Genomic DNA, 25,592 nt, shown 5'->3' with positions numbered 1-25,592 from the left:
GATTATTGATATGCAAGGGGGTGAAAGGTTATCAGGGGTAGGCGGGAATGTGGAGTTGAGGTTACAATCAGATCAGCGATGATCTTGTTAATGGTGGAGCAGGCTCAAGGGGCCGAGTGGCCTAATCCTGCTTCTAATTTGTATGGTCGTATAAATTTAAGATTGGCGCCAAAAAACAAAAGGAGGTAATGAGCTTTCTTTTTACAGAGGGTGGTTATACGAACAGGAATAGGAGTAGGTCTTCCAGCCCCTTGAGCTGATCTGTATCCTAACTCCTTTTACCTGCCTTGGCTCTATATCCCTTCATACCCATGGCTAGCAAAAGTCTATTGCTCTCAATTTAAAATTATTAATTGAGCTAGCACCTACTGCTTTTTGTTGGAGAGTTCCACACCTCCACCATTCTTTGCATGATGAAGTATTTCCTAACTTCTATCCTGAATGTTCTGGCTCCGATTTTTAGCTTATGTTCCCTAGACTTAGACTCCCCTACCAGTGGATAATATTTTTTTCTATCTACCCTAGCAATTCATTTCAAAATCAATCATCCTTCATCTTTCTATATTCCAGGGAATATGAGCTTTGTTTATCTAATTTCTCCTCATAATTCAACCCTTGAGCCCTGATAACATTCTGGTGAATCTGTACTGCACTCCTTCCAGGACCAATATATCATTTCTAAAGTGTGCCACACAGAACTGTACACAGTGCTGCAAATGTGGTGTAACCAGGGCTTTATGTAGCTTGTGTTGTGGCAGTTGATAGCACTCTTGCTGCTGAGTCTCTGGGTTCAAGTCTCACTCTAGCACAGGAACACAAAAATCAAGGCTGATATTTCAGTGTAGTAGCAAGGGAGTGCTGTGCTGTCTCTAAGACATTAAACTGAGGCTCTGTCTGCCCTTTCAGGTGGAAAAAGAGCAGGGGAGTTATCCATGATGTCCTGCCCAATATTTATCCCTCAGTCAACATCACTAAAACTCATTATCTGGTCATTATCACATGGCTTTTTGGGAGCTTGCTGTACAGAAATTGGCTACTGCGTTTCCTATATTATAAAAGTGACCACACTCCAAAGGTACTTCTTTGGCTGTAAAGCACTTTGAGATGTCCAGTGGTCATGAGAAGCACTATATAAATGTAAGTCTTTCTTTCTTAAGCAAAACTTCCCCCCCACCGCTTTATATTCCAACCCTCTAGAATTCCATTAGCCCTTTTCTTTTTGATAGGTATGAGGTTTTTGCAGCCTGTGTGAATGAGAGCAGGGACTGCAGGGAAGCTGAGCAAATGGACTACAGCACTGTGGTACGGGGGCCATTCAGGTTAGGGGAGCATAAAGGAATGTAGTGCGGTAGGTACAGAATCGTGAGGGGGATAGGTACTGTTACCTGCAGCTGAGAGCGTGAGTCCCGAAGGCTGTGTTGCCTGTCCAGTGCCAGGGTTAAGGATTTCACCTGGGGGCCGGAGAGGAACTTGGAGAGGGAGGGGAAGGATCCAGTTGTCGTGGTTCACGTAGATAGCAACAACCTCGGTAGGACAAAGAAAGAGGTTCTGCTATGGGAGCATGAGCAGCTAGGGGCTAAATTTAATAATCAGAACCGCAAAGGTAATAATCTCTGGATTACTACCTCAGCCATTAGCAAATTGCATAGGTTAAATAAGATTAGAGAGTTGAATGCGTGGCTCAAAGATTAATGCGGGAGAAATAGGTTTCGATTCATGGAGCACTGGCACCAGTACTGGGGAAAGAGGGAGCTTTTCTGTTGGGTCAGGCTTCACTTGTACTGCACTGGGACCAGTGTTTTTGCAAATCGAATAACTAGGGCTATAGCGAGGTCTTTAAACTAAGTAGTGGGGGTGGAGAGGGCTCAGGTGAGAGGAAATTTAGAAAGTTAAAGAGAAAGGACAATGAAATAATGCAGGGTAGCTATATGGGTAATGATAACTGGAGTGCGACAGGAAGGGACAGAACATACAAACATAAGCATGCACCAGCAAATAAGGTCAGAGTAGGGAAAAATGGTAAAAGGACAGAATTAATGACTCTTTATCTGAATGCATGCAGCATTCATAACAAGATGGATGAACTGAAGGTACAAATAGGAATAAACGGGTATGATCTGATACCCATTACGGAGACATGCTAGCTGACCAAAGTTGGGAACTGAATATTCAGGGGTACTTGCCATTTCAGAAGGATGGGCAGAAAGGAAAAGGAGGTGGTGTAGCTCTGTTAATGAAGAATTAAATCAGTACAGCAGTAGGAAAAATGATCTTTGCTTAGAAGATCAAGATGTAGAATCAGTTTGGGTGAAGATAAGAAATAGCAAGGAAAGGAAGTAACTGGTGGGAGTAGATTATAAACCCCCTAACTATAGCTACACTGTAGGATAGAGAATACATCAAGAAATAGTGGGGATTTGTAAGAAAGGTACTGTAATAATTTTGGGTGATTTTAATCTTCATATAGATTGGATGAATCAAATTGGCAAAGGTACCCTTGCGGACAAGCTCGTGGAGTGTATTTGGGACAGTTTCTTAGAACCGTACATTGTGGAACCAACCATGGAATCGGCTATTTTAGATCTGTTAATGTGTAATGAGACAGAATTAATTAATGATCTCATAGTAAAGGATCTCTCTCAGGAAGAGTGATCATAACAGGATAGAATTTCACATTCAGTTTAAGGGTGAGAACATGGGTATGAAACTCATATCTTAAACTTAAATAAAGGCAATTACAAAGACATGAAGACAGAGTTGGTAACGTGGACTGGGAAGATCGATTAAAAGATAAGATGGTAGATAAGCAGTGACAGACATCGAAGGAGATATTTTATAACTCTCAACAAATATATATTCCATTGAGAAAAAAAAGACTCTATGAGAAGGATGAACATTCTGTGGCTAGCTAAGGAAGTTAAGGACGGCATCAAGTTGAAGGAAAAGGTGTTCAATGCTGCGAAGATTAGTGGTAGGCAAGAAGACTGGGAAAATTTTAGAACCTAGCAAAGGATGACCACAAAAATAAAGAGGGAGAAAATAGAATATGAGAGTAAACTAGCAAGAAATATAAAAACAGAGAGTAAGAGCTTCTACAACGAGATAAAAAGGAAAAGAGTGGCTAAAGTAAACATTGATCCCCTAGAGAATGAGAGTGGGAGTTAAAAATGGATAACGAGGAAATGCCAGAGACTTTGAACAAGTACTTTATATGTGTCTTCATGGTAGAAGACTCTAAAAGCATCCTAACAATAATAGAAAATCAAGGGGCAAAAGGGAAGGAAGAATTTAAAAGAATTACTATCACTAGAGAAAAAGTACGAGGCAAACTAATGGTACTAAAGGCTGACAAATGCCCGGAACAGATAGCCTCCATCCTAGGGTCTTAAAAGAAGTGGCTGCAGAAATGGTGGATGCACTGGTTGTAATCTTCGAAAATTCCCTCGATTATGGATTGGGAAACCAGCAATGTAATGCCCCTCTTCAAGAAAGGAGGGAGACAGAAAGCAGGAAACTATAGGCCAGTTAGTCTAACATCTGTCATTGGGAAAATGCTGGAATCCATTATTAAGGAAGTAGTAGAAGGAAATTTAGAAAATCATAATACAATCAAGCAGAGTCAACATGGTTTTATGAAAGGGAAATCATGTTTGACAAATTTGAGGATGTAACAAGCGAGGTATATAAAGATGAACCAGTAGATGTAGTATATTTGGATTTCCAAAAGGCATTCAATAAGTTGCCACATAAAAGACTGCCAGACAAGATAAGATCTACCAGTCGCATCTTCCCCTCCCTTCCCCTGTCAGCATTCCGAAGGGATTGTTCCCTCCGCGACACCCTGGTCCACTCCTCCATTATCCCCACCACCTCGTCCCCGTCCCAGGGCACCTTCCCCTGCAATCGCAGGAGGTGTAATACCTGCCCATTTACCTCCTCTCTTCTCACTATCCCAGGCCCCAAACACTCCTTTCAGGTGAAGCAGCGATTTACTTGTACTTCTTTCAATGTAGTATACTGTATTCGCTGCTCACAGTGTGGTCTCCTCTACATTGGGGAGACCAAGCGCAGACTGGGTGACCGCTTTGCGGAACATCTCCGCTCAGTCCGCAAGCAGGACCCTGAGCTTCCGGTTGCTTGCCATTTCAACACTCCCCCCTGCTCTCATGCTCACATCTCTGTCCTGGGATTGCTGCAGTGTTCCAGTGAACATCAACGCAAGCTCGAGGAACAGCATCTCATCTACCGATTAGGCACACTACAGCCTGCCGGACTGAACATTGAGTTCAATAATTTCAGAGCATGACAGCTCCCCATTTTACTTTCATTTTTAGTTATTTTTTCTTCCCTTTTTTTTACATTCCTTTTTACATTTTTTACAATCTTTTTTTGCATTTATTTCATTTCATCTTAGTTTGTTCAGTTTGCTTACCCACTGTTTTTTTCAGGTTGTTTTTCTTCAGGTTTGCACTTGCTGCTGTTCAATATTCAGTGTATTCACACCTAATCTGTACTAATGCTTTGTCTTTCAACACACCATTAACATATTGTTTGCCTTTTCTCCGTGACCTTTTGGTCAGCTATGTGGCCTGGTCCAATCTGCACCTTCTCCTTTGTTATCTCTTGCCCCACCCCCACCTCACTTGTTTATAATCTGTGACTTTTTTAATATTTGTCAGTTCCGAAGAAGGGTCACTGACCCGAAACGTTAACTCTGCTTCTCTTTCCACAGATGCTGCCAGACCTGCTGAGTGATTCCAGCATTTCTTGTTTTTGTATAAGATCTCATGGTGTTGGGAGTAATATATTAGCATGGATAGAGGTTTGGTTAACTAACTGAAAACAGATGTTGTCCCCTTGTTCAAGAAGGGGAGTAGAGACAGCCCTGGTAATTATAGACCTGTGAGCCTTACTTCGGTTGTGGGTAAAATGTTGGAAAAGGTTATAAGAGACAGGATTTATAATCATCTTGAAAAGAATAAGTACATTAGAGATAGTCAGCACGTTTTTGTGACGGGTAGGTCGTGCCTCACAAACCTTATTGAGTTTTTCGAGAAGGTGACCAAACAGGTGGATGAGGGTAAAGCAGTGGATGTGGTGTATATGGATTTCAGTAAGGCGTTTGATAAGGTTCCCCACGGTAGGCTATTGCAGAAAATACGGAAGTATGGGGTTGAAGGTGATTTAGAGCTTTGGATCAGAAATTGGCTAGCTGAAAGAAGACAGAGGGTGGTGGTTGATGGCAAATGTTCATCCTGGAGTTTAGTTACTAGTGGTGTACCGCAAGGATCTGTTTTGGGGCCACTGCTGTTTGTCATTTTTATAAATGACCTGGAAGAGGGTGTAGAAGGGTGGGTTAGTAAATTTGCAGATGACACTAAGGTCGGTGGAGTTGTGGATAGTGCCGAAGGATGTTGTCGGGTACAGAGAGACATAGATAGGCTGCAGAGCTGGGCTGAGAGATGGCAAATGGAGTTTAATGCGGAAAAGTGTGAGGTGATTCACTTTGGAAGGAGTAACAGGAATGCAGAGTACTGGGCTAATGGGAGGATTCTTGGTAGTGTAGATGAACAGAGAGATCTTGGTGTCCAGGTGCATAAATCCCTGAAGGTTGCTAACCAGGTTAATAGGGCTGTTAAGAAGGCATATGGTGTGTTAGCTTTTATTAGTAGGGGGGTCGAGTTTCGGAGCCATGAGATCATGCTGCAGCTGTACAAAACTCTGGTGAGACCGCACCTGGAGTATTGCGTGCAGTTCTGGTCACCGCATTATAGGAAGGATGTGGAAGCTATGGAAAGGGTGCAGAGGAGATTTACTAGGATGTTGCCTGGTATGGAGGGAAGGTCTTACGAGGAAAGGCTGAGGGACTTGAGGTTGTTTTCGTTGGAGAGAAGGAGGAGGGGAGGTGACTTAATAGAGACATATAAGATAATCAGAGGGTTAGATAGGGTGGATAGTGAGCGTCTTTTTCCTCGGATGGTGATGGCAAACACGAGGGGACATAGCTTTAAGTTGAGGGGTGATAGATATCGGACAGATGTGAGAGGTAGTTTCTTTACTCAGAGAGTAGTAAGGGCGTGGAACGCCCTGCCTGCAGCAGTAGTAGATTCGCCAACTTTAAGGGCATTTAAGTGGACATTGGATAGACACATGGATGAAAATGGAATAGTGTAGGTCAGATGGTTTCACAGGTCGGCGCAACATCGAGGGCCGAAGGGCCTGTACTGCGCTGTAATGTTCTAAAAGTTCTAAATTCTAAATTCTAAATTCTAAAGAGAGTTGGGATAAATGGGCCATTTTCAGGTTGGCAAAATGTAACTAGTGGGGTACCACAGATATCAATGCTGGGGCCTCAACTATTCATAATATATATTAATGATTTGGATGAAGGGACCAAATGTATTGCAGCCAAATTTACTGACAATACAAAGATAAGTAGGAAGGCAAGTTGTAAGGAAGACACAAAGAGTCTGCAAAGGGATTTGGATAGGTTAAGTGAGTGGGCAAAAAATTGTCAGATGGAGTATAATGTGGGAAAATGGTAGGAAGAATAGAAAAGCAGAATATTATTTAAATGGAGAGAAACTGCAGAATGCTGCACTACAAAGGGATCTGGGTGTCCTTGTACGTGAAACACAAAATGTTAGCATGCAGGTACAGCAAGTAATTAGGAAGGCAAATGGAATGTTGGCAGTTATTACAAAAGGGATGATGTATAAAAGTAGAGAAGTCTTGCTACAATTGTACAGGGCATTGGTGGGACTACACCTAGTGTACTGCATATAGTTTTGGTCTCCTTACTTAAGGAGGGATATACTTGAATAGGAGGCAATTCAGAGAAGGTTCACTAGTTTGATTCCTGGGATGAATGGTTGACTTATGAGGAAAGGTTGAGCAGGCTGGGCCTATACTCATGAGATGTGATCTTATTGAAACATAAGATTCTGAGGAGGCTTAACAGGGTAGATGCTGAGAGGATGTTTCCCCTCATGGGGGAATCTACAACTAGGGGGCAGAGTTTCAAAATAAGGGCCGCACATTTAAGATGGAGATTAGGAGAAATTTCTTCTCTCAGATGTTCGTGAATCTTGGGAATTCTGTACCACAGAGAACTGTGCAAGCTAAGTCATTGAATATATTCAAGGCTGAGTTCAACAGATTTTTGATCCACAGGGGTATCACCAGTTATGGGGAACAGGCAGGAAAGTGTAGTTGAGGTCAAAATCAGATCAGCCATGATCTTATTGAATGGCGGAGCGGCTCGAGGGGCCAAATGGTCTACTGCTGCCCCTATTTCTTATATTCTTATGTTTTGTACATGAGCACTACATTGTAGTGATCTCTGTACATGGAGCCCTAAACTTCTTTGGGATGTCACTATTCCTAGCTTTTCACCATTTAAAAAATACTCGGATCCATCCTATTTTGGTACAAAGCCTCTCACTCAGCTGAGCTGGATTTATAGTTCCACTGCCGCAGGCTCTGACGCCATTTTTAAAGGGCTTCGAGCCCTTCCATTCAATTAAAATTTTTAAAGGTAAATGCAATAAAGAAATTTAAATCCATTTAAATTGCCCCTCTCCCACCCCCCCAATAATCATAAAATTAATTACTTGCCCTCTCCCCCCAAAACACTTCTCCTGTCCACCTGATCTTCCCCACCTGCAAAGTTCATAACATTCCATCTTTACCCCTCCCCACCATCCCCTACACCAATTAAATCACTCTGATGCCGCACCCCCCCCCCCCCCCACCATTCCACCGCACTGAAATCTTACCTGCTCGCCCCTCCCCACCATTGTTCTGCCTCAGATCCCTGGATATCGGTCCAGGACAGACAACGGGAGCACAACGGTCATTAATTTAGATATGTAAGTTATTTTACTTATATAAATTGGGCTCCAGTTGCCAAGTGGCAGGGGGGACTGCCACGAGGCCTCACCTCTGCTGGCAATATGGGGCTGGGCCTTCCAGGCATTGAGGTCCATGGCGGGCCTTTCGCAAAGGCACTTTCCGCACCCCCCCCCCCCCACCCCCCACCGCCACCTCCACCCTCGCCATCAGCCCACTTGTGTTGAAAGCCACCTGTCACAGGTATGCCCTTTAATTTAATCTATCAATGTCTCTTTGTAATTTTATGCTCCCATCTACATTAAGTACTATGTTACCAATCTTTAGGTCTTTGAATGTATGGTTTTCTATTATGTTTAGATGCTTGTGGGTCACCTCTAATTTCCAGCATGGGTTATCAGGAGCAGATTCTTTGCTATATTTTTCTTTTCCTAGCATACTGTCACCCTAGCTGAGATCAGGTAATTCAACATAGACTGGGAATTGTATTTGTGACATTTCTAGTCTTTATTCCTCATCTTAACATGACCATTCATTGATGGAGCTTGCCATTGACCTTTGACAGCAAATTAGGTTTTGCTGCATTGAAGAGGATAATCAGTGTGAGGAAAGCAGTTATGCTCATTTATATTTTGTCAAATCAAAAGACAACTTAATAAAAACACCTTTACAATGCTGTTGCATTTAATTGACCCTTCTAAGGAATATAAGTGCCTTAGAGAAAATGAATGAAAATCCTGAAGAAAATACAAAGAACTGTCAGAACTAAATTACTTCTCACTACTATTGAAGATATATATCTATTCTAATAAATTTCACAATGACAGATTTTATTGAATACATTTTGAACGTAACACTGAATACATCGGGATTGTGTTTTTACATGTCAAAAGTAATTCTGTTTGTCGACAATATTTTCATCATGTTAATTTACATAATAGCTGCCCATAATTTAGGAAGTATTCTAATCATTCATCAAATTGGCCATTTATATCAGTAGCGACATGTCCATATTTTTTTCCTAATAGATGAATATTTTACACTTAACTGTATTACATTTTATCTACCATTAATCTGGCCCAGATTTTGCTGGAGTGGGGCATCTCATAGCATGCTCTGTTCGTTGGATTTATTCGTGTACGTTTAGATTTTGAATATTTATGCCCACAAAGTTGCTGGAAATGCAAGTTGATAATGGTCAGGAATGGACAACAGGGATCTGGTGAACAACGGGACAAACAGTGTATCTCCTTAACCAATGAGATTCAAGGATTGAGAAATAAACAGAGGAAGGATTGAGAAGGAGAGTCAGTTAAAGTGGATGAATTCAAGGTCAAATGAGCTAAAGCAAGAGGGAAAAGATTGGCTTAATAGAGAGAAAATAAGAGACAGAAAGGAAAAATAAGAAAAACAATTGAAACATTTAAAATTTGGCCTTTTTAAAATCTCCAACAAGAAGTCACAACCTGAAGGAATGAGATGCTGCATTTTTAACTTCACTTTATGGGCAAGAGAAGTTGATTGGTAGTCATTAACAATTATCACATTGTTAAATGGGTACTTACACTACTAGACTTTCTGTGGCCAGTTTAATGGACAATTAATGTGCAAATGCATCAACTTCATGAAAATCACTGAGCGGTTAAGTGCAGTTTTGCAAAGCTATCGGTGGAATAGTGGACATAGGCCACCAACCTGTGACAATCTGCAATTCACAGGATATCTCTTCTTTGACACAAGTCACTGACCGATTTGTACATAAATATCAGAGTGTATTGTTCACAGATCATTACTTTTCCAGCAAATTCGAAACCATTGTTTTGTCCTGTGCGTAGTATTGCATCAAAGTGTACCAGTTTGGGATGGGTAACCGTTTACAATAATGCAAAGACAGTAGTTCTGTTAGGCTTTTGGATTGAAACTTGTGTTGTGAAATAGAGATAAACAGCTGTTAGCGAAACAGCAACCTACTTTACACTTGGTCTAGTTTTCATTTTGCTCAAGTCAATAAAAAAAAAACCTGCTGATTTGCTGTCACTCGTTTTATGCTCCTGCCCAAGACAAGTTTCCCCCTCTCTGTGTTGACACTTTCCTCTGGCAAGGTAAAAATGCATTGTACATGCCTACTTAAAAGCATATGCAGAGCTCTGTTCATTGGGTCCCTAAATAATAATTACATTTGAATGTTGGCAAAAGGCAAAAATCGGACAGTAGTCTTTCTCCACCATTAAAAATAAAGTTTAAAGATTATGTGAAAAAGTTCATAGATGGACTTCTAGATAACCTGGGAACTTCATAAAATTCTTAATGCAACATGCAGGGCTGAAACAGTGGTCCCGCCTCTGGGAGTGGCAGCGGGCGTAAAAAATAGCAGGCGGCATGCACGGGCTGCGTGCCGCCACACCGCCACGATCATGAGCCTGGTGGCTTATTATCATATGCAGGGCAGACAATCACCCCAGTCATATGGTGGGGGCGCTCTTGGTGATGCCGTGAACAGCGTCAACTGTTTCTGCTCAGGCACTGGCGCCATTTTTAAAGGGTTGCAAGCCCTGTGAAGAAACTGCAGAGTTGCCCCTGACCCCTCCCCCCAACTACACCAAAAGATTTGTCCCCCACAACTACAGTACCAATGCAGAGTTGAACCCTTCCCCCCCTCCCACTACACAACAAATGCAGAGTTCCCCCCTTTCCCCTACCCCCACTACACTACAAATGCTGAGTTCCCACCTTGGTGGTCTCAGCTTTCCCTGGACAGGAAAGTGAAGGCGCGTGAGTGCCGCACATCATGCTGAATGTGCCACAGAGCCCAATCTCGGGAGGAGAACAAAATCCCAGCCGTAGTGTTGTACTGTGGCCTAGCGTAAGCTGAAGTGGTGTGAGACTGTCTCCTAAAAATGGCCTCACATTGCCTGCCTAAAGCAATTTGGGCAATCTGACACCTAAGTCATACCACATATTTTGTGTCATTGCAAAATATTGGCTTCAAGTCAATGCAAAATCTACAGTGAAGCTTGTCTGTAAGTTGGCGTATAATTAGAAAAAATTGTTTTCTATTTCAGGTTTCTTACAGATTAACTGCCACAATGGATAAATATGAAGTAATTAGACTCCTTGGTGAAGGAGCTTTTGGAAAAGCTTTCTTAGTTAAAGCTAAAGATGACAGCAGGCAAGTTGTAGTAAAGGAGATTAAAACGGCAAAGGTGAGGCTGAAATCTGAAATAAGTCTATTTATATTGCATTATATAGTAGTGTGGAATCTTCTGTAGATTTACGACATAAAAGTATTCATCATAAATGTCAAAGCTTTTGTGAGGTCGGTCAGTTGTTTAATATTGCGAATAACAGAAATGTAAAGCCATGATATGGAGAGGATAGTTTTATGGTTAAATAAGGCGTGGGATCTTTCGGTTTGTAGCATCAATAGCCCTCTATTCAGGTTCAGACGAACATATGAATTAGAATTAGGACTAGGCCACCCGGCCCCTCGTGCCTGCTCCGCCATTCAATCAGATCATGGCTGATCAGATTGTAACCTTGACCCTGCCTACCCCCGAAAGCCTTTCACCCCCTTGCTTGTCAAGAATCTATCTGCCTCTGCCTTAAAAATATTTAAAGACTCTGCTTCCACTGCCTTTTGAGGAAGAGAGTCATGACCCTCTGAGAGAAAAAATTACTCTTCATCTCTGTCTTAAATGGGGACCTCTTATTTTGAAATAGTGACCCCTAGTTCTAAGATTCTCCCACAAGGTGAAACATCCTTTCCACATCCACCCTGTCAAGACCCCTCAGGATCTTATATGTTTCGATCAAGTTGCCTCTTAGTCTTCTAAACTTCAGTGGATACCAACCTGGCCTGTCCAACCTTTCCTCATTAGACAATCTGCCCGTTCCAGGTATTAGTCTAGTAAACCTTCTCTGAACTGCTTCCAATGCATTTACATTTAAATAAGGAGGTCAATACTGCACACAGTACTCCAGATGTGGTCTCACCAATGCCCTGTACAGCTGAAGCAAAACCTCCCTACTTTTGTATTTAATTTCCCTCGCAATAAATTCTTTCTTTCTTTTGGGCCTCCTTATCTCGAGAGACAATGGACACGCGCCTGGAGGTGGTCAGTGGTTTGTGAAGCAGCGCCTGGAGTGGCTATAAAGGCCAATTCTAGAGTGACAGGCTCTTCCACAGGTGCTGCAGAGAAATTTGTTTGTCGGGGCTGTTGCTTTCCTAATTACTTGCTGAACCTGCCTACAAATCTTTTGCCATTCATGCACTAGGACACCCAGATCTCTCTGCCTCTCAAAACTCTGCAATCTCTCACCATTTAGATAATCTGCTCATTTTGTATTCTTCCTGCCAAAATGGGCAATTTCACATTTTCCCACATTATACTCCATTTGCCAGATTTTTGCTCACTCACTTAACCTATCTATATCCCTTTGTAGCCTCCTTACGTCCTCTTCACAACTTACTTTCCTACCTATCTTTGTGTTATCAGCAAATTTAGCAACCATGCATTCTGCCCTTCATCCAAATCATTTATATTGTTCTGATCCTGTTGTTTTTATTTTCGGAAATCTGCGGGTGTCTTTAAGACAGCAAAGGATCAGTACTGCTTTAAGACAGCAAGATCAGAAGTTACAGAGGAAAGTGCATCTTGGTTATCCTGGATACAACCATTCAGAGAAGGAGAGCAAGCCAGCTTCAGAAGATGCATCTTGGTTGCCCTGGACACTGCCATTCAGGGACCAAGGACAGGATATACAATGTTGCGATTGACATTTGAAAAACTGGCTTTTGCAGAGACAGTTGAGGGATACAGACACAGACTGTTCTGTCAGCATGTACCGAAGGAAGTAGGAGAGCTCTCCCTCAGTCTATTTAAACCCAATTTATTATACTATCAGAATTCTGAAAGTCAAGCCAGATTAATTCTATTAAAAAAATTGTTGATCGGTGTTCATCATTAGAAAAGGAAGAGTGGCACTTCGGCTGCCAAACTGGACTGCTGGGTTTCCTATAGTTGAGGAACTTGTTTTTTTTCCCCATTGGACGGCTATGAGGACCTCAAGCAACCTGAGTGTTTTGAATTTGTACAAACTGTTTGGGCAGAAAGCTGTTTACTCCTGGACTATTTCACTGAATCCACTGAAGACACATGAACCCCAAGAGAGAAAAGTCTCCTACAATAAACAAGATTTAAGAAGAATATTGAGCCCCAACGAAAAGCAAGATACACCTGCAATCAAGGACTCTACAATGAGCTCGCAGAACCTTAACAAAAACTCTTCAGATATTGCCTCAGACCTTTCCATTTTATTTTTCTTCTGCTCTTTTCTGTCTCTATTTGCATGTGTGTATCGCATATGCATGCTAGCATGAGGCACGGCATGCATCCATAGGCATTAACCAAATTAGAGTTTAAGTTTAATAAATTTCAACTTTTCTTCTTTAAACCTGAGAAAGCATGTTTGTGCTGGTTTCTTTGCCTTATAATTGTAAAGCGGTGAACAAGGATTCACCAAGGGGGAGCTAAAAACACAGTGTGTTTAAAATTAAACCTTGTTACAGTAAGACCAGGTGAAGGCTGAGAGGGACCCCTGGACCTCTTTCTCACCTGATCGTAACAATACTCTAATATTTATCCCATAATTGTTCTTGCTTGTGTAAAATAATCCCGCTATCCAGCTCAGTTAAGTTTTAGTTACAGAACTAATTTTATTGTAATGGTTGTAACAAAATCTATCAAATATTTTGTTCGTGAAGCTAGGAGGCACAGTAAAAAACTCATTATTTACCAGTTTCCTGACCTTAACCATCTCCTTTTCAATTCTGAAGAAGGGTCACTGACCTGAAACGTTAACTCTGCTTCTCTTTCCACAGATGCTGCCAGACCTGCTGAGTATTTCCAGCATTTCTTGTTTTTATTTCAGATTTCCAGCATCTGCAGTATTTTGCTTTTATCATCTCCTTTTCACCATGGACATCCAGTCCCTCTACACTCTGTCCCTCACCAGGTCGGCCTGTTGGTCCTCCACTTCTTCCTTGCACAGAGGCCCAACCAGTCCCCACCCCACCACCATCCTCCTCTGCTTGGCCAAACTTGTTCTTACATTGAACAACTCCTTTGACTCCACTCAGTTCCTCCAAATGGGAACCCATATGGGCAATAGCTATGCCTGCCTTTTTGTGGGATATGTGGAGCATTCTTCGTTTCAGTCTTATGACCTTTCCCTTCCTTCACTTCTTTTTCTGATACATTATTGACATTATCAGTGCAGATTACTGCTCTTGTCCCAAACTGGTAAATATATAAGATTTATTTTCCAATTTGCAGTTCTCCCTCAACTTTAATTGATCCACCTCTGACTCTTTCCTTTCCTTTCTTGTTTTCTTCATCTCCATTTCTGGGATAGGCTGTCAACCAATATCTAACTCTCACAGCTACCTTGATTACATTTCCTCCCAAGCCACTATAAGGACTTTATTCTTTTCTCCCAGTTCCTCCCTGTTGCACCCTTTCTGATGTTGCCAACTTCCACACCAGTGCTTCCAATAGGTCTTCTATTTTCCTAACCAAGGATTTCTTTCCAGCAAGGTTGACAGGACCCTTGACCATGTCTTGCAGTTCCCACACTTCTGCCCTCACCCTTTTCTCTCCCTCCTCGAACCATGATGGGGTTTTCAATATCCTCACCTTCCAGTCCATTCCACCATCTTCCATTATTTCTACGACCACTAGGAGGATGCCACTACCAAACACATCCTCCCCTTCCCTCCCCATTCAGCATTCCAAAGAGACTGTTCCCTTGGTGACACCTTAATCACCTCGAATATCTGCTCCCCTTCCCATAGCACCTTCCCATGCAAGTGCAGGAGATGCATTACTTGTCCTTTACCTCCTCCCTTCCCACCGTCCAGGGCTCCAAACACTTCTTCAAGGTGAAACAGCGATAAACCAGTACTTCTTCCAATTTAATATAGTGTATTCACTGCTCTCGATGCAGTCTCCTTTACACTGGGGAAATCGAATGCAGATTTGCTGAATACCTCCATGCAGTCCAGAAGCATGAGCCTGAGCTTCCCGTCGATTGCCATTTTAACCCCTTTCCACTCCTACTGTATCCTCTCTGTCCTCAGCCTCCTACACTGTTCCAATGAAGCTCAATAGAAGCTTTACAGCCTTCCAGACTCAACATTGAGTTCAACAATTTCAGATCATAATCACTGCTTCCATTTTTTCGGACAGTGCTGGGAATAATTCTGCTTTTGACATTTACAGCTCTTGTAGACCCATATTTTATCTCTTTACTTGTCCCATTACCACTTCCTTTTGACTTGCCCCGTCATCCTTTTTGTCATTTAATCACTCCTGCCTTCCACTCTATGACAGATCTTCCCTTTTGTTCTTTCCTCCTCTTTCCTCTTTCTCTGCCCCTGTACTTGCTTAAAACATGTTACATCTCTAACTCTGCCAGTTCTGACATGAGGTCAACGAACTGAAATGTTAACTCTGTTCCTCTCTCCACAGATATTGCCTGGCCTACTTAGTATTTCCAGAATTTTCTGTTTTTATTACTCATTATAGATTTCCTTTTTGTGTTTACTTTCAGATGCACCAGAAAGAAAGAGAGGCTTCTCTTAAAGAAGTGATACTTATGGAAAAAATGAAGCACCCCAACATTGTTACATTTTTGGATTCATTTGAAGGTCTTTAGTTGTCTGAAAGAAAAGCCAAATACTTCAGATTTTTAGTTGTCTGCTGGTTTAAAATAATAGTAGTCATAATATGAACCAAGAAAGTCACTAGTGACCCATCTCCCCATCACTTTGTTCCTCAGAAAGTTCCCTAATCCGCTTAGCTCTGGGCCTCTATCGATAGTCTGCCCTGCCATGAGATTTTGACAGAGCTAAGACTCAGTACTATCCCTTCTCCCTTAGCTTCCTCTGCAACATTAAGATGCTATTAGGAAGTAGAGCTAACTCAGAATCCTTAAGGTATGTAAAGTGTTGCATTGAAACTATAAATTAATGCCTTCAATGTTATGGACTTCAACATGTAATCTAGGTTGACACTTCAGGGAGCACTGCATTGTCAGAAGTCCTAAACAATTAAGTATTTTTACTTTTCTTGTAAAGGAAGACGAGGAGGAGCAGGATTGCCTCTTCAGTCAACACAAGGAAAGTATTGGCCTCCCATGCCCTATGTTCCCTTCTGTAGCTATCCATCCCTCAAGACCCTCCCAGAACCCCGTTCATCACAATTACCTTCAGCCTGGTGAATCAAGGGTTGCCCAATTGTCTGGAGGCCAACTACCACTTCCTGCCGGCAGCATATTAATGAGGCCTGGGAGTTAGAAATAGCCTGGGCCTGTTTTCTGCTGTAGCAGGTGAGTTTCTAACTCATCCTGCTCTCCCCCACCTCCGCCCACCCCCCCCCCCCTCCCTCACACCCCAACCTACCTATGCAAAAACTGCCCAGAATTAAAATCAACTCCATGATCGGTGGATGGAAAGGGCTTGTTGGTTGAATGTCTTTTCTTGTTCTATGCTTTCTTAAAATCCATTTAGAGATGTACAGATAAAGCAGATATGTTTGCTTATAGGATTCATCTCTAAAAATTGAGGAAATTGGTCTTGGGAATGATTTACAAATGGAATGATTTTCAGCTCTCATTTACAGAGGATCAAAGCCTGTACATAGTAATGGAGTACTGTGATAGTGGTGACCTGATGCGCAGAGTCAACATGCAGCATGGAGTTTGCTTTGCAGAGGAGCAGGCAAGAACTAAATAAGAACTCTGTACTCATTAATTAGAAATTCCAGTAGGGTGTGAAGGTTAAGTGGCCAGATTGTCTTTGGGGTACATGGGGGAGGGAGGTACTATGCCTGAATCCAGCAGGCTTCTTCCTATGCATTCTGCAACCCAGATTCTGATCAGTAAGTGAAGAAAGCCAAGTCTCCCACCTTCTCTGAAGCTACTGATTGCTTTATAGGGGTGGGGCATTGGGGGCGTCCCAGGAATTCCACCTGCTATGATCTCCATAAGTCCAATGGACACTATACCAGTTGAGAGCCTAGTGAGGTCTCAAGAATGCAAGAGTAAGAGGGAATCATATCTCTTCTCCATTCTGGCCATCTTATCCCTGTGGGAAAAGAAAAATATGAAACACCTATTTTTGTCCCCTGACATGCCTTTTGTGCTTTACATCAGACTATGTAAATTATTTCTTTTTGGAACTTGGAAAGGGGTCAACATTGATGGCCATTGCTAGCTGAGAGACTTCTGTTCTGCTCTTCTGACAGCAGAATATGGACTCTAGGATTTTGGAATTAGTTTATATTTATTCACTGTGATTTATTTTTTGACCTTTCTGTACTTAAAATCCCCGCAAAAAACAGTGTTCAGAGCTCCACCCTACACTACATCCAACTTGTACAAAATTCCATTGCCTGCATCTCTTTTTGCACTAAGTTCTGCTTATCTATCACCTTTTCCTCAACACCTCCAGTGGCTTCCAGCCACAATGCATTGACATCAAAATCATTGTCATTGATAACAAATAAGTCACTGTAGGCTTTTAACACCCTTTCACTGTAGCCTTCTCCAGCCCTTTGTAATAGCCGCCAATGCCATAAACTCCTCCAACACTGGATTCCTGTATCTCCGAACACCTGCTATCCCACCTACTGCTCCTCAAGAAGAAGGAGAGCTTTCAGCCATTCCTATCCTGTGGAGCTAGCTTTCTAAATCTATTTTTGGCTGGCTTCTCTTTTCAACCATGCATTTGGTAAGTATCCTAATTCTTTCTCTATTGCTTGGCCTGTGTTTTCCTATATGAAGTGTCTTGGGATGTTGCAGTATATTAAGGAAACTATACAAATGCATTTTGTTGCAGTTGACCAACCACTTAGTTACTAAGATATTGGCCTTGATTTTAAAAGGGGGCGGGAACAATGCATGTGAGCCTCAAAGCTCATTGCACAGCCGGATGGTCTGGAAATCTGGAGGCCTCATTGATCTTAATGGCAGTAGTTTCCAGAGTCCTACTCGACACCAGCAGGATCAAGAATTTGGCAGGAGGCTGCAGCCTAGCAGTCAGTGAAAGTCGAGGCTGGAGGTGATTGGTGGGGGGATGGTGAAGACCATGGCAACCAGGGGCAGCTGGGCCCACAAGGTGTTCTGAGAAAGATAAGTTTAAAAAGCTTGCCTTGGCCTTCCCCTGCCACGACTCTGCAGCCAGATTGCAGATAGTGCGGGACTCCCCTGACTTGAAGTAAATATTATCACTGCACCCAAATGTTAGGTAGGGTCCTACCTGTCTTTAGAGGGAGCCTCATTAATGCTGTCACAAAAATTACAGTGACTGGGAACATGGCAGATTGGAGCCGGGGCTACATGTTTCAAATTTTAACCCATCCCCCATACCATTCTCGCTAGATTACAGAGGTTAAAATACCAACAATTAGATTTTCATAATTAATTGATTTAGTGTGTTAAATATCAAAAATACATGGCTGACATTCCATAACCCTTTTCTAGGTCTTGGACTGGTTTGTGCAAATATGCTTAGGGTTGAAACACATTCATGACAGGAAGATCCTGCACAGAGATATCAAAACACAGGTAAATGTCAGAAGGGCACAAAACTAAGCATGTAATAATAATAATAATCAGATGTATTTAACCCTTTTGGAACTATGGCAGCATTTCTGTGTCATTTTAGAGAATATTTTACGTATAAAACATTTTATGATTCTTCACATTGATATTGTATCAAACTATATATCTCGATAATGTCTACTTAAAAGGCTCAGGTACAGAATTATTCCAAGTAGTTCTAATTGATATATTACTGACATACTGAAACCATTTGGACTGGAATTCGTAAAATTACTCGAGAGAACGGAAAGATTATATAAACTTAATAGACGTGAATACTTTTAAGTAAAAACCATTACAGGTGACTCTATTCTGTGCCTCCCTAGCCCTTTTATTAATATAATGAGAGTTTCCCAAATTGCTATGATCCTAAATTTGTCTGAACTCCTGCACTTTCTGTTCACGGCCTGTAGACTCTCTTGAGTATGGTTTATGGTCCTTTTATACTGGAAATACTGGTTTAATACTGTAACTTCTTATGTTCTTATTTTGGCCTGTGTTTTCCTATATGAAGTGTCTTGGGATGTTGCAGTATATTAAGGAAACTATACAAATGCATTTTGTTGCAGTTGACCAACCACTTAGTTACTAAGATATTTTATATTACTGTTTCCTGGTCACCGTTATGGAAGTCCAAATTTTCTGTCATTTGTGTTTTTCTACTACTTTGATTTCTTTTCTTTGTTTCTTTTGACATGTAGAAGATTTACATGTTCAGTTAAGATATTATACAATGCACACTTTACATTTTGAGAGGGTGCCTCCTGGCATGTAAATTAACATTCCCAGATAGTTGTGCATATCTTGAGACCATTACACATAAAGAGAACTTTGAGGTTGGACGATAAGATTGAGCAGTTATCGAGGCAGGCGGGTGGCTTCTTTTACACAAGCTGTGGCTGACTGCTAGCTGTGATGTTTAATAGGTCTTTTGCTCCTTTGTATGCTTCTCAACCATTCAGTACCTTTCTTTATGATATTTTGATAATTTTATTTACTTTTCCCTCCTTTTCACCTTCCACATTTTTCTTGCATTTGTTATTTGCTTATTCTGCAAGAACAGACCTCCTTGCCAATGCCATTGGTCACCAAGAGTGGTCACCAAGTCTGCAAGAGTGGTCCAGGGGTCTGTTCCTTTGACATTTCACCCCTCCTATTGCCTCTGCTGTAGCCTGGCTGGAAACCACTCCATGGAATTCCAATGAACCGAACTGCAGTGCAATCATCTTTATGTTCCTTTGTTTATCCTAATATGCATTATTAACATTGGCTGGTATATCAAGATATTTTATGTATTCTTATCAAATAATTTTATATATGTCCGCAGAATTTCATATCTAGAATTAAACAATAGTTTTCCACATTGATAAATTAACATAGTTTGCCCAGAACAAAAACTATGGTTGTCATGTCTTAAGCTACTGTGTTTAGCATTGTGAATAAAATAAAATATATTTTTATCCATAGAACATTTTTCTTTGTAATAAAGGAGTGACGGTAAAACTCGGAGACTTTGGAATAGCACGAATGTTGAACAAGTAAGTTTCCATTAAGTAATACCATTGTAGAGTGGGCTTTTAAACCTCCATTTTCTTATGCAAGTTACCTAATAGAAAGGGTACAGAGGAGATTTACCAGTATGTTACCAGGGTTGAGGGACTTAAGTTATAAGGAGAGTTTGGAAAAGTTAGGACTACTCCTTGAAACAAAGAAGGCTAAGAGGTGACCTGATAGAGGTCAGGAGAAGTGGTAGTGTAGTGGTAATGTCGCTAAACTAGTAAGCCAGAGGCCCAGGCTAATGTCCTGGTGGCATGGGTTCAAATCCTACTGTGGCAGCTGGTAGTATTTAAAATTCAATTAACTAATAAAATATTCAATTAATTAATAAAAATCTGGAATTGACAGCTAGTCTCAGTATGAAGCCATTATTGATTGTTGTAAAAATCCATCTAGTTCACTAATGTCCTTTACTGAAGGAAATCTACTGTCCTTACCTGGTCTGGCCTACATTGACTCCAGACCCACAGATTTTTAACTGCCCTCTGAAATGGCCAAACAAGCCATTCAAATGTCAAAGGCAATTAGGGATGAGCAACAAATGTTGGCCTTGCCAGTGATACCCACATCCCTTGAAAGAATAAAAAAAAAGTTTTCAGGATGATAATAGGTTTTGATAGAGCAGCTAGAGAAAAACTATTCCCTCTGCTTAGTGGATCAATAACTATAGGTTATCATTGGCAAAAGATCTGGAGGAGAGTTGAGGAGTTATTTTTTCACTCAGATTCTTGTCAGGATCTGAAACGCTGTATCTGAAAAGGTGGTGGAAGCTGATTCCGAAAATAATTTTACGAGTACAGGTACTTGAGGATGAGATGATAACAGGGTAATGGACAAAAAAGCAGAGGTGTAGTACTAGGCATGAGTGCCCTTTCAAAGAGGCAGCATAGGCAGGGCACACTAAATGACCTCCGTCTGTGCTATAAGTTTCTATGAATCATGATTTTATGTTAATCATCTGCATAAATGGATTACATCCCTTATGGCTTTAAAACTGCACTTTTGCTTTTTGTCTTGCAGAAGCAATGGACTGAACTTTGTTTTGGCGGTGGGGGTCCCAGTGACAGGCCGGAAGGCGGTGGCAGGGGGTGGGGCGGGAGGCAACCCGCCATGGATATTTGTTGAGCCACTGGCCAAATTCAGCAGTGTGCAGGAAATTAACTGCCCGCTGTCGGGTATGCTGTCCCCGATAAGGGACAAGATCCCACCCCAAGAGCTGCCGGACAATCAGTGGGCTGGCAGCTCAGCAGTTCCAGCAGCACCACCGGAAGCCATGGCCACTGCTGGTACTGCAGCAGGCCCAGAGCAGCAACCATGGAGGAGGCCCCAGAAGACAGATGAGTGGGGTTGGGCTTGCTGGGGTCACTCAGGCAGGGCCTGGGGGGGGGGGGGGGAGGCGGGAATGTTGTTACTAAGGGTGGTGGGGAGGGGATTTCAGAGGGAGATGCCCTTGCTGCTGGAGAGGCCCTCTGTGGGCCATAAGGTACCCTATCAGGAGCGCACCCCACCCCCAGTCTGCAGGGAGACCAGCAGCTTTTACTGGGTGGCCTCCCCACATGGCAGAGGGGAGCCCCCCCCCCCCCCCCATCCCCCATGGTAATATACTGGCAGTGGCATGAAGAGGCCCTTAATTGGCCCTTAATTGACCTCTGGGCAGGAATGCTGGCATCGACCTTCCCCACCCCTGGTAAAGTTCTATGGCTTTGGGAAGGCAACAGGAACTCCACCCCCTGCCTTCCCCTTCCATCACCGTTTTATGCAACTCCCCGCCCCCTCCCACCCTGGCTTTCCAGCCCATCCCTCGGCGGCTGATAAAATCCAGCCCAATGTTTAAAATCAATCCTCATTCTGGTATCTTGTTTCCTGAAATTTACAAAGGATTATCACTATGGCTTTATTGATCGGTGGAAAATATTAAAAGCTAAACTAGATTTGTAAAGACTGTAATTATATTTCTACTTTACATATGGAAACAAGATATCAGTTGTATCAGGTAGTATAAATAGCAATTTAAATTAACATTCAACTAGAATGGCCACTTACAGAACCAGATACTCTTTCAATTCCTCTTTACAACCACTTAGAACATAGAACATTACAGCGCAGTACAGGCCCTTCAGCCCTCGATGTTGCGCCGACCTGTGAAACCATCTGACCTACACTATTCCATTTTCATCCATATGTCTATCCAATGACCACTTAAATGCCCTTAAAGTTGGCGAGTCTACTACTGTTGCAGGCAGGGCGTTCCACGCCCCTACTACTCTCTGAGTAAAGAAACTACCTCTGACATCTGTCCTATATCTATCATCCCTCAACTTAAAGCTATGTCCCCTCGTGTTTGCCATCACCATCCGAGGAAAAAGGCTCTCACTATCCACCCTGTCCAACCCTCTGATTATCTTATATGTCTCTATTAAGTCACCTCTTCTCCTCCTTCTCTCTAACGAAAACAACCTCAAGTCCCTCAGCCTTTCCTCGTAAGACCTTCCCTCCATACCAGGCAACATCCTAGTAAATCTCCTCTGCACCTTTTCCAAAGCTTCCACATCCTTCCTATAATGCGGTGACCAGAACTGCATGCAATACTCCAGGTGCGGCCGCACCAGAGTTCTGTACAGCTGCAGCATGACCTCGTGGCTCCTAAACTCGATCCCCCTACTAATAAATGCTAACACACCATATGCCTTCTTAACAGCTCTATTAACCTGGGTGGCAACTTTCAGGGATTTATGTACCTGGACACCAAGATCTCTCTGCTCATCTACACTACCAAGAATCTTCCCATTAGCCCAGTATTCTGCAATCCTGTTACTCCTTCCGAAGTGAATCACCTCACACTTTTCCGCATTAAACTCCATTTGCCATCTCTCAGCCCAGCTCTGCAGCCTATCTATGTCCCTCTGTAACCTACAACATCCTTCGGCACTATCCACAACTCCACCGACCTTAGTGTCATCTGCAAATTTACTAACCCACCCTTCTACACCCTCATCCAGGTCATTTATAAAAATGACAAACAGCAGTGGCCCCAAAACAGATCCTTGCGGTACACCACTAGAAACTATACTCCAGGATGAACATTTGCCATCAACCACCACCCTCTGTCTTCTTTCAGCTAGCCAATTTCTGATCCAAAGCACTAATTCACCTTCAATCCCATACTTCTGTATTTTCTGCAATAGACTACCGTGGGGAACTTTATCAAACGCCTTACTGAAATCCATATACACCACATCCACGGCTTTACCCTCATCCACCTGTTTGGTCACCTTGTCAAAAAACTCAATAAGGTTTGTGAGGCACGACCTACCCTTCACAAAACCGTGCTGACTATCTCTAATGAACTTATTCTTTTCAAGATGATTATAAATCCTATCTCTTATAACCTTTTCCAACATTTTACCCACAACCGAAGTAAGGCTCACAGGTCTATAATTACCAGGGCTGTCTCTACTCCCCTTCTTGAACAAGGGGACAACATTTGCTATCCTCCAGTCTTCCGACACTATTCCTGTCGACAATGACGACATAAAAATCAAGGACAAAGGCTCTGCAATCTCCTCCCTGGCTTCCCAGAGAATCCTAGGATAAATTCCATCTGGCCCAGGGGACTTATCTATTTTCACACTTTCCAAAATTGCTAACACCTCCTCCTTGTGAACCTCAATCCCATCTAGCCTAGTAGTCTGTATCTCAGTATTCTCCTCGACAACATGTTCTTTCTCCACTGTAAATACTGACGAAAAATATTCATTTAACACTTCCCCTATCTCCTCTGATTCCACACACAACTTCCCACTACTATCCTTGATTGGCCCTAACCTATCTCTAGTCATTCTTTTATTCCTGATATACCTATAGAAAGCCTTAGGGTTTTCTTTGATCCTATCCGCCAATGACTTCTCGTGTCCTCTCCTTGCTCTTCTTCTTTCTCCCTTTAGATCCTTCCTGGCTAGCTTGTAACTCTCAAGCGCCCTAACTGAGCCTTCACGTCTCATCCTAACATAAGCCTTCTTCTTCCTCTTGACAAGCTCTTCAACTTCTTTAGTAAACCACGGCTCCCTCGCTCGACAACTTCCTCCCTGCCTCACAGGTACATACTTATCAAGGACACGCAGTAGCTGCTCCTTGAATAAGCTCCACATTTCGATTGTTCCCATCCCCTGCAGTTTCCTTCCCCATCCTACACATCCTAAATCTTGCCTAATCGCATCATAATTTCCTTTCCCCCAGCTATAATTCTTGCCCTGCTGTATATGCCTGTCCCTGCCCATCGCCAAGGTAAACCTAACCGAATTGTAATCACTATCACCAAAGTGCTCACCAACTTCTAAATCTAACACCTGGCCGGGTTCATTACCCAGTACCAAATCCAATGTGGCATCGCCCCTGGTTGGTCTGTCTACATACTGTGTCAGAAAACCCTCCTGCACACACTGGACAAAAACAGACCCATCTAAAGTACTCGAACTATAGTATTTCCAGTCAATATTTGGAAAGTTAAAGTCCCCCATAACCACTACCCTGTTACTCTCGCTCCTGTCAAGAATCATCTTTGCTATCCTTTCCTCTACATCTCTGGAACTATTTGGAGGTCTATAGAAAACTCCCAACAGGGTGACCTCACCTCTCCTGTTTCTAACCTCGGCCCAGACTACCTGAGTAGACGAGTCCTCAAACGTCCTTTCTGCCGCTGTAATACTTTCCTTGATTAACAATGCCACACCCCCCCCTCTTTTACCATCTTCTCTGTTCTTAGTGAAACATCTAAATCCCGGAACCCGCAACATCAATTCCTGTCCCTGCTCTACCCATGTCTCCGAAATGGCCACTATATCGAGATCCCAGGTACCAACCCATGCTGCAAGCTCACCCACCTTATTCCGGATGCTCCTGGCGCTGAAGTAGACACATTTTAAACCAAGCTCTTGCTTGCCAGTGCCCTCTTGTGTCCTTATAACCTTATCCCTGACCTCACTACTCTCAACATCCTGCACACTGGAACTACAATTGGAACACTTGGAATAATATAGTTTTTTTTTTTGCTTTCTTAAATCGGTCATTTTGTGGGAAATAGTTCTCAGGAGATCCTGAGGTAGATTTTCAACTTGCCATCTGGGCATAAAATTGGCACTTTGGATCAAATCCCTTTTATAGAAACTGCCCAGTTTTCAATTCCATAGAAGTTGAAACTTTACCCCCTTTTGTCTGTCTGGATTTCTAGAAAGATTGTATGTAAAAACAGGAATTAAAATTCGTGCTTTTTAAACAAGTGGCTCATAATAGACTCGATGTACATCATAATTTTTAATACCAACAAGAAAATGTCGCTAAGCTACAGACTATCATTTTTATTCTGTTGCTTGACTACACTTTTAGAATATTCTATTGCAAACTCCAATAATCTGTACTATTACTTCTTATTGTCCTTATTTTGATTTGTCACCATGTTAACAACTAAAATCATTGCTGCAAAATCAATTATATGAAAAGATTATATCATGCATAGTTTCTGCAAA

At 42.2% G+C, this 25,592-nt stretch overlaps 1 protein-coding gene across 3 annotated transcripts in view; it reads left to right on the top strand.

Annotated features, from left to right (window-relative positions):
* Positions 1-25,592, top strand: part of LOC137371219 (serine/threonine-protein kinase Nek5-like) — a 76,883-nt gene that overhangs the window by 5,832 nt on the left and 45,459 nt on the right. For all 3 annotated transcript variants that reach the window (XM_068033413.1, XM_068033412.1, XM_068033411.1), the window contains exons 2-6: positions 10,914-11,054; positions 15,463-15,559; positions 16,533-16,630; positions 18,394-18,477; positions 19,981-20,051. In XM_068033413.1, the coding sequence (XP_067889514.1) occupies positions 10,914-11,054; positions 15,463-15,559; positions 16,533-16,630; positions 18,394-18,477; positions 19,981-20,051 (491 nt within the window). The remainder of the gene's footprint in view (positions 1-10,913; positions 11,055-15,462; positions 15,560-16,532; positions 16,631-18,393; positions 18,478-19,980; positions 20,052-25,592) is intronic.

Source organism: Heterodontus francisci, chromosome 6 (assembly GCF_036365525.1).
Source record: "Heterodontus francisci isolate sHetFra1 chromosome 6, sHetFra1.hap1, whole genome shotgun sequence".
Lineage (NCBI taxonomy): Eukaryota > Metazoa > Chordata > Chondrichthyes > Heterodontiformes > Heterodontidae > Heterodontus > Heterodontus francisci.
The sequence above is the reverse complement of the archived record's forward strand: the minus strand, read 5'-3'. Positions and strand labels throughout refer to the sequence as shown.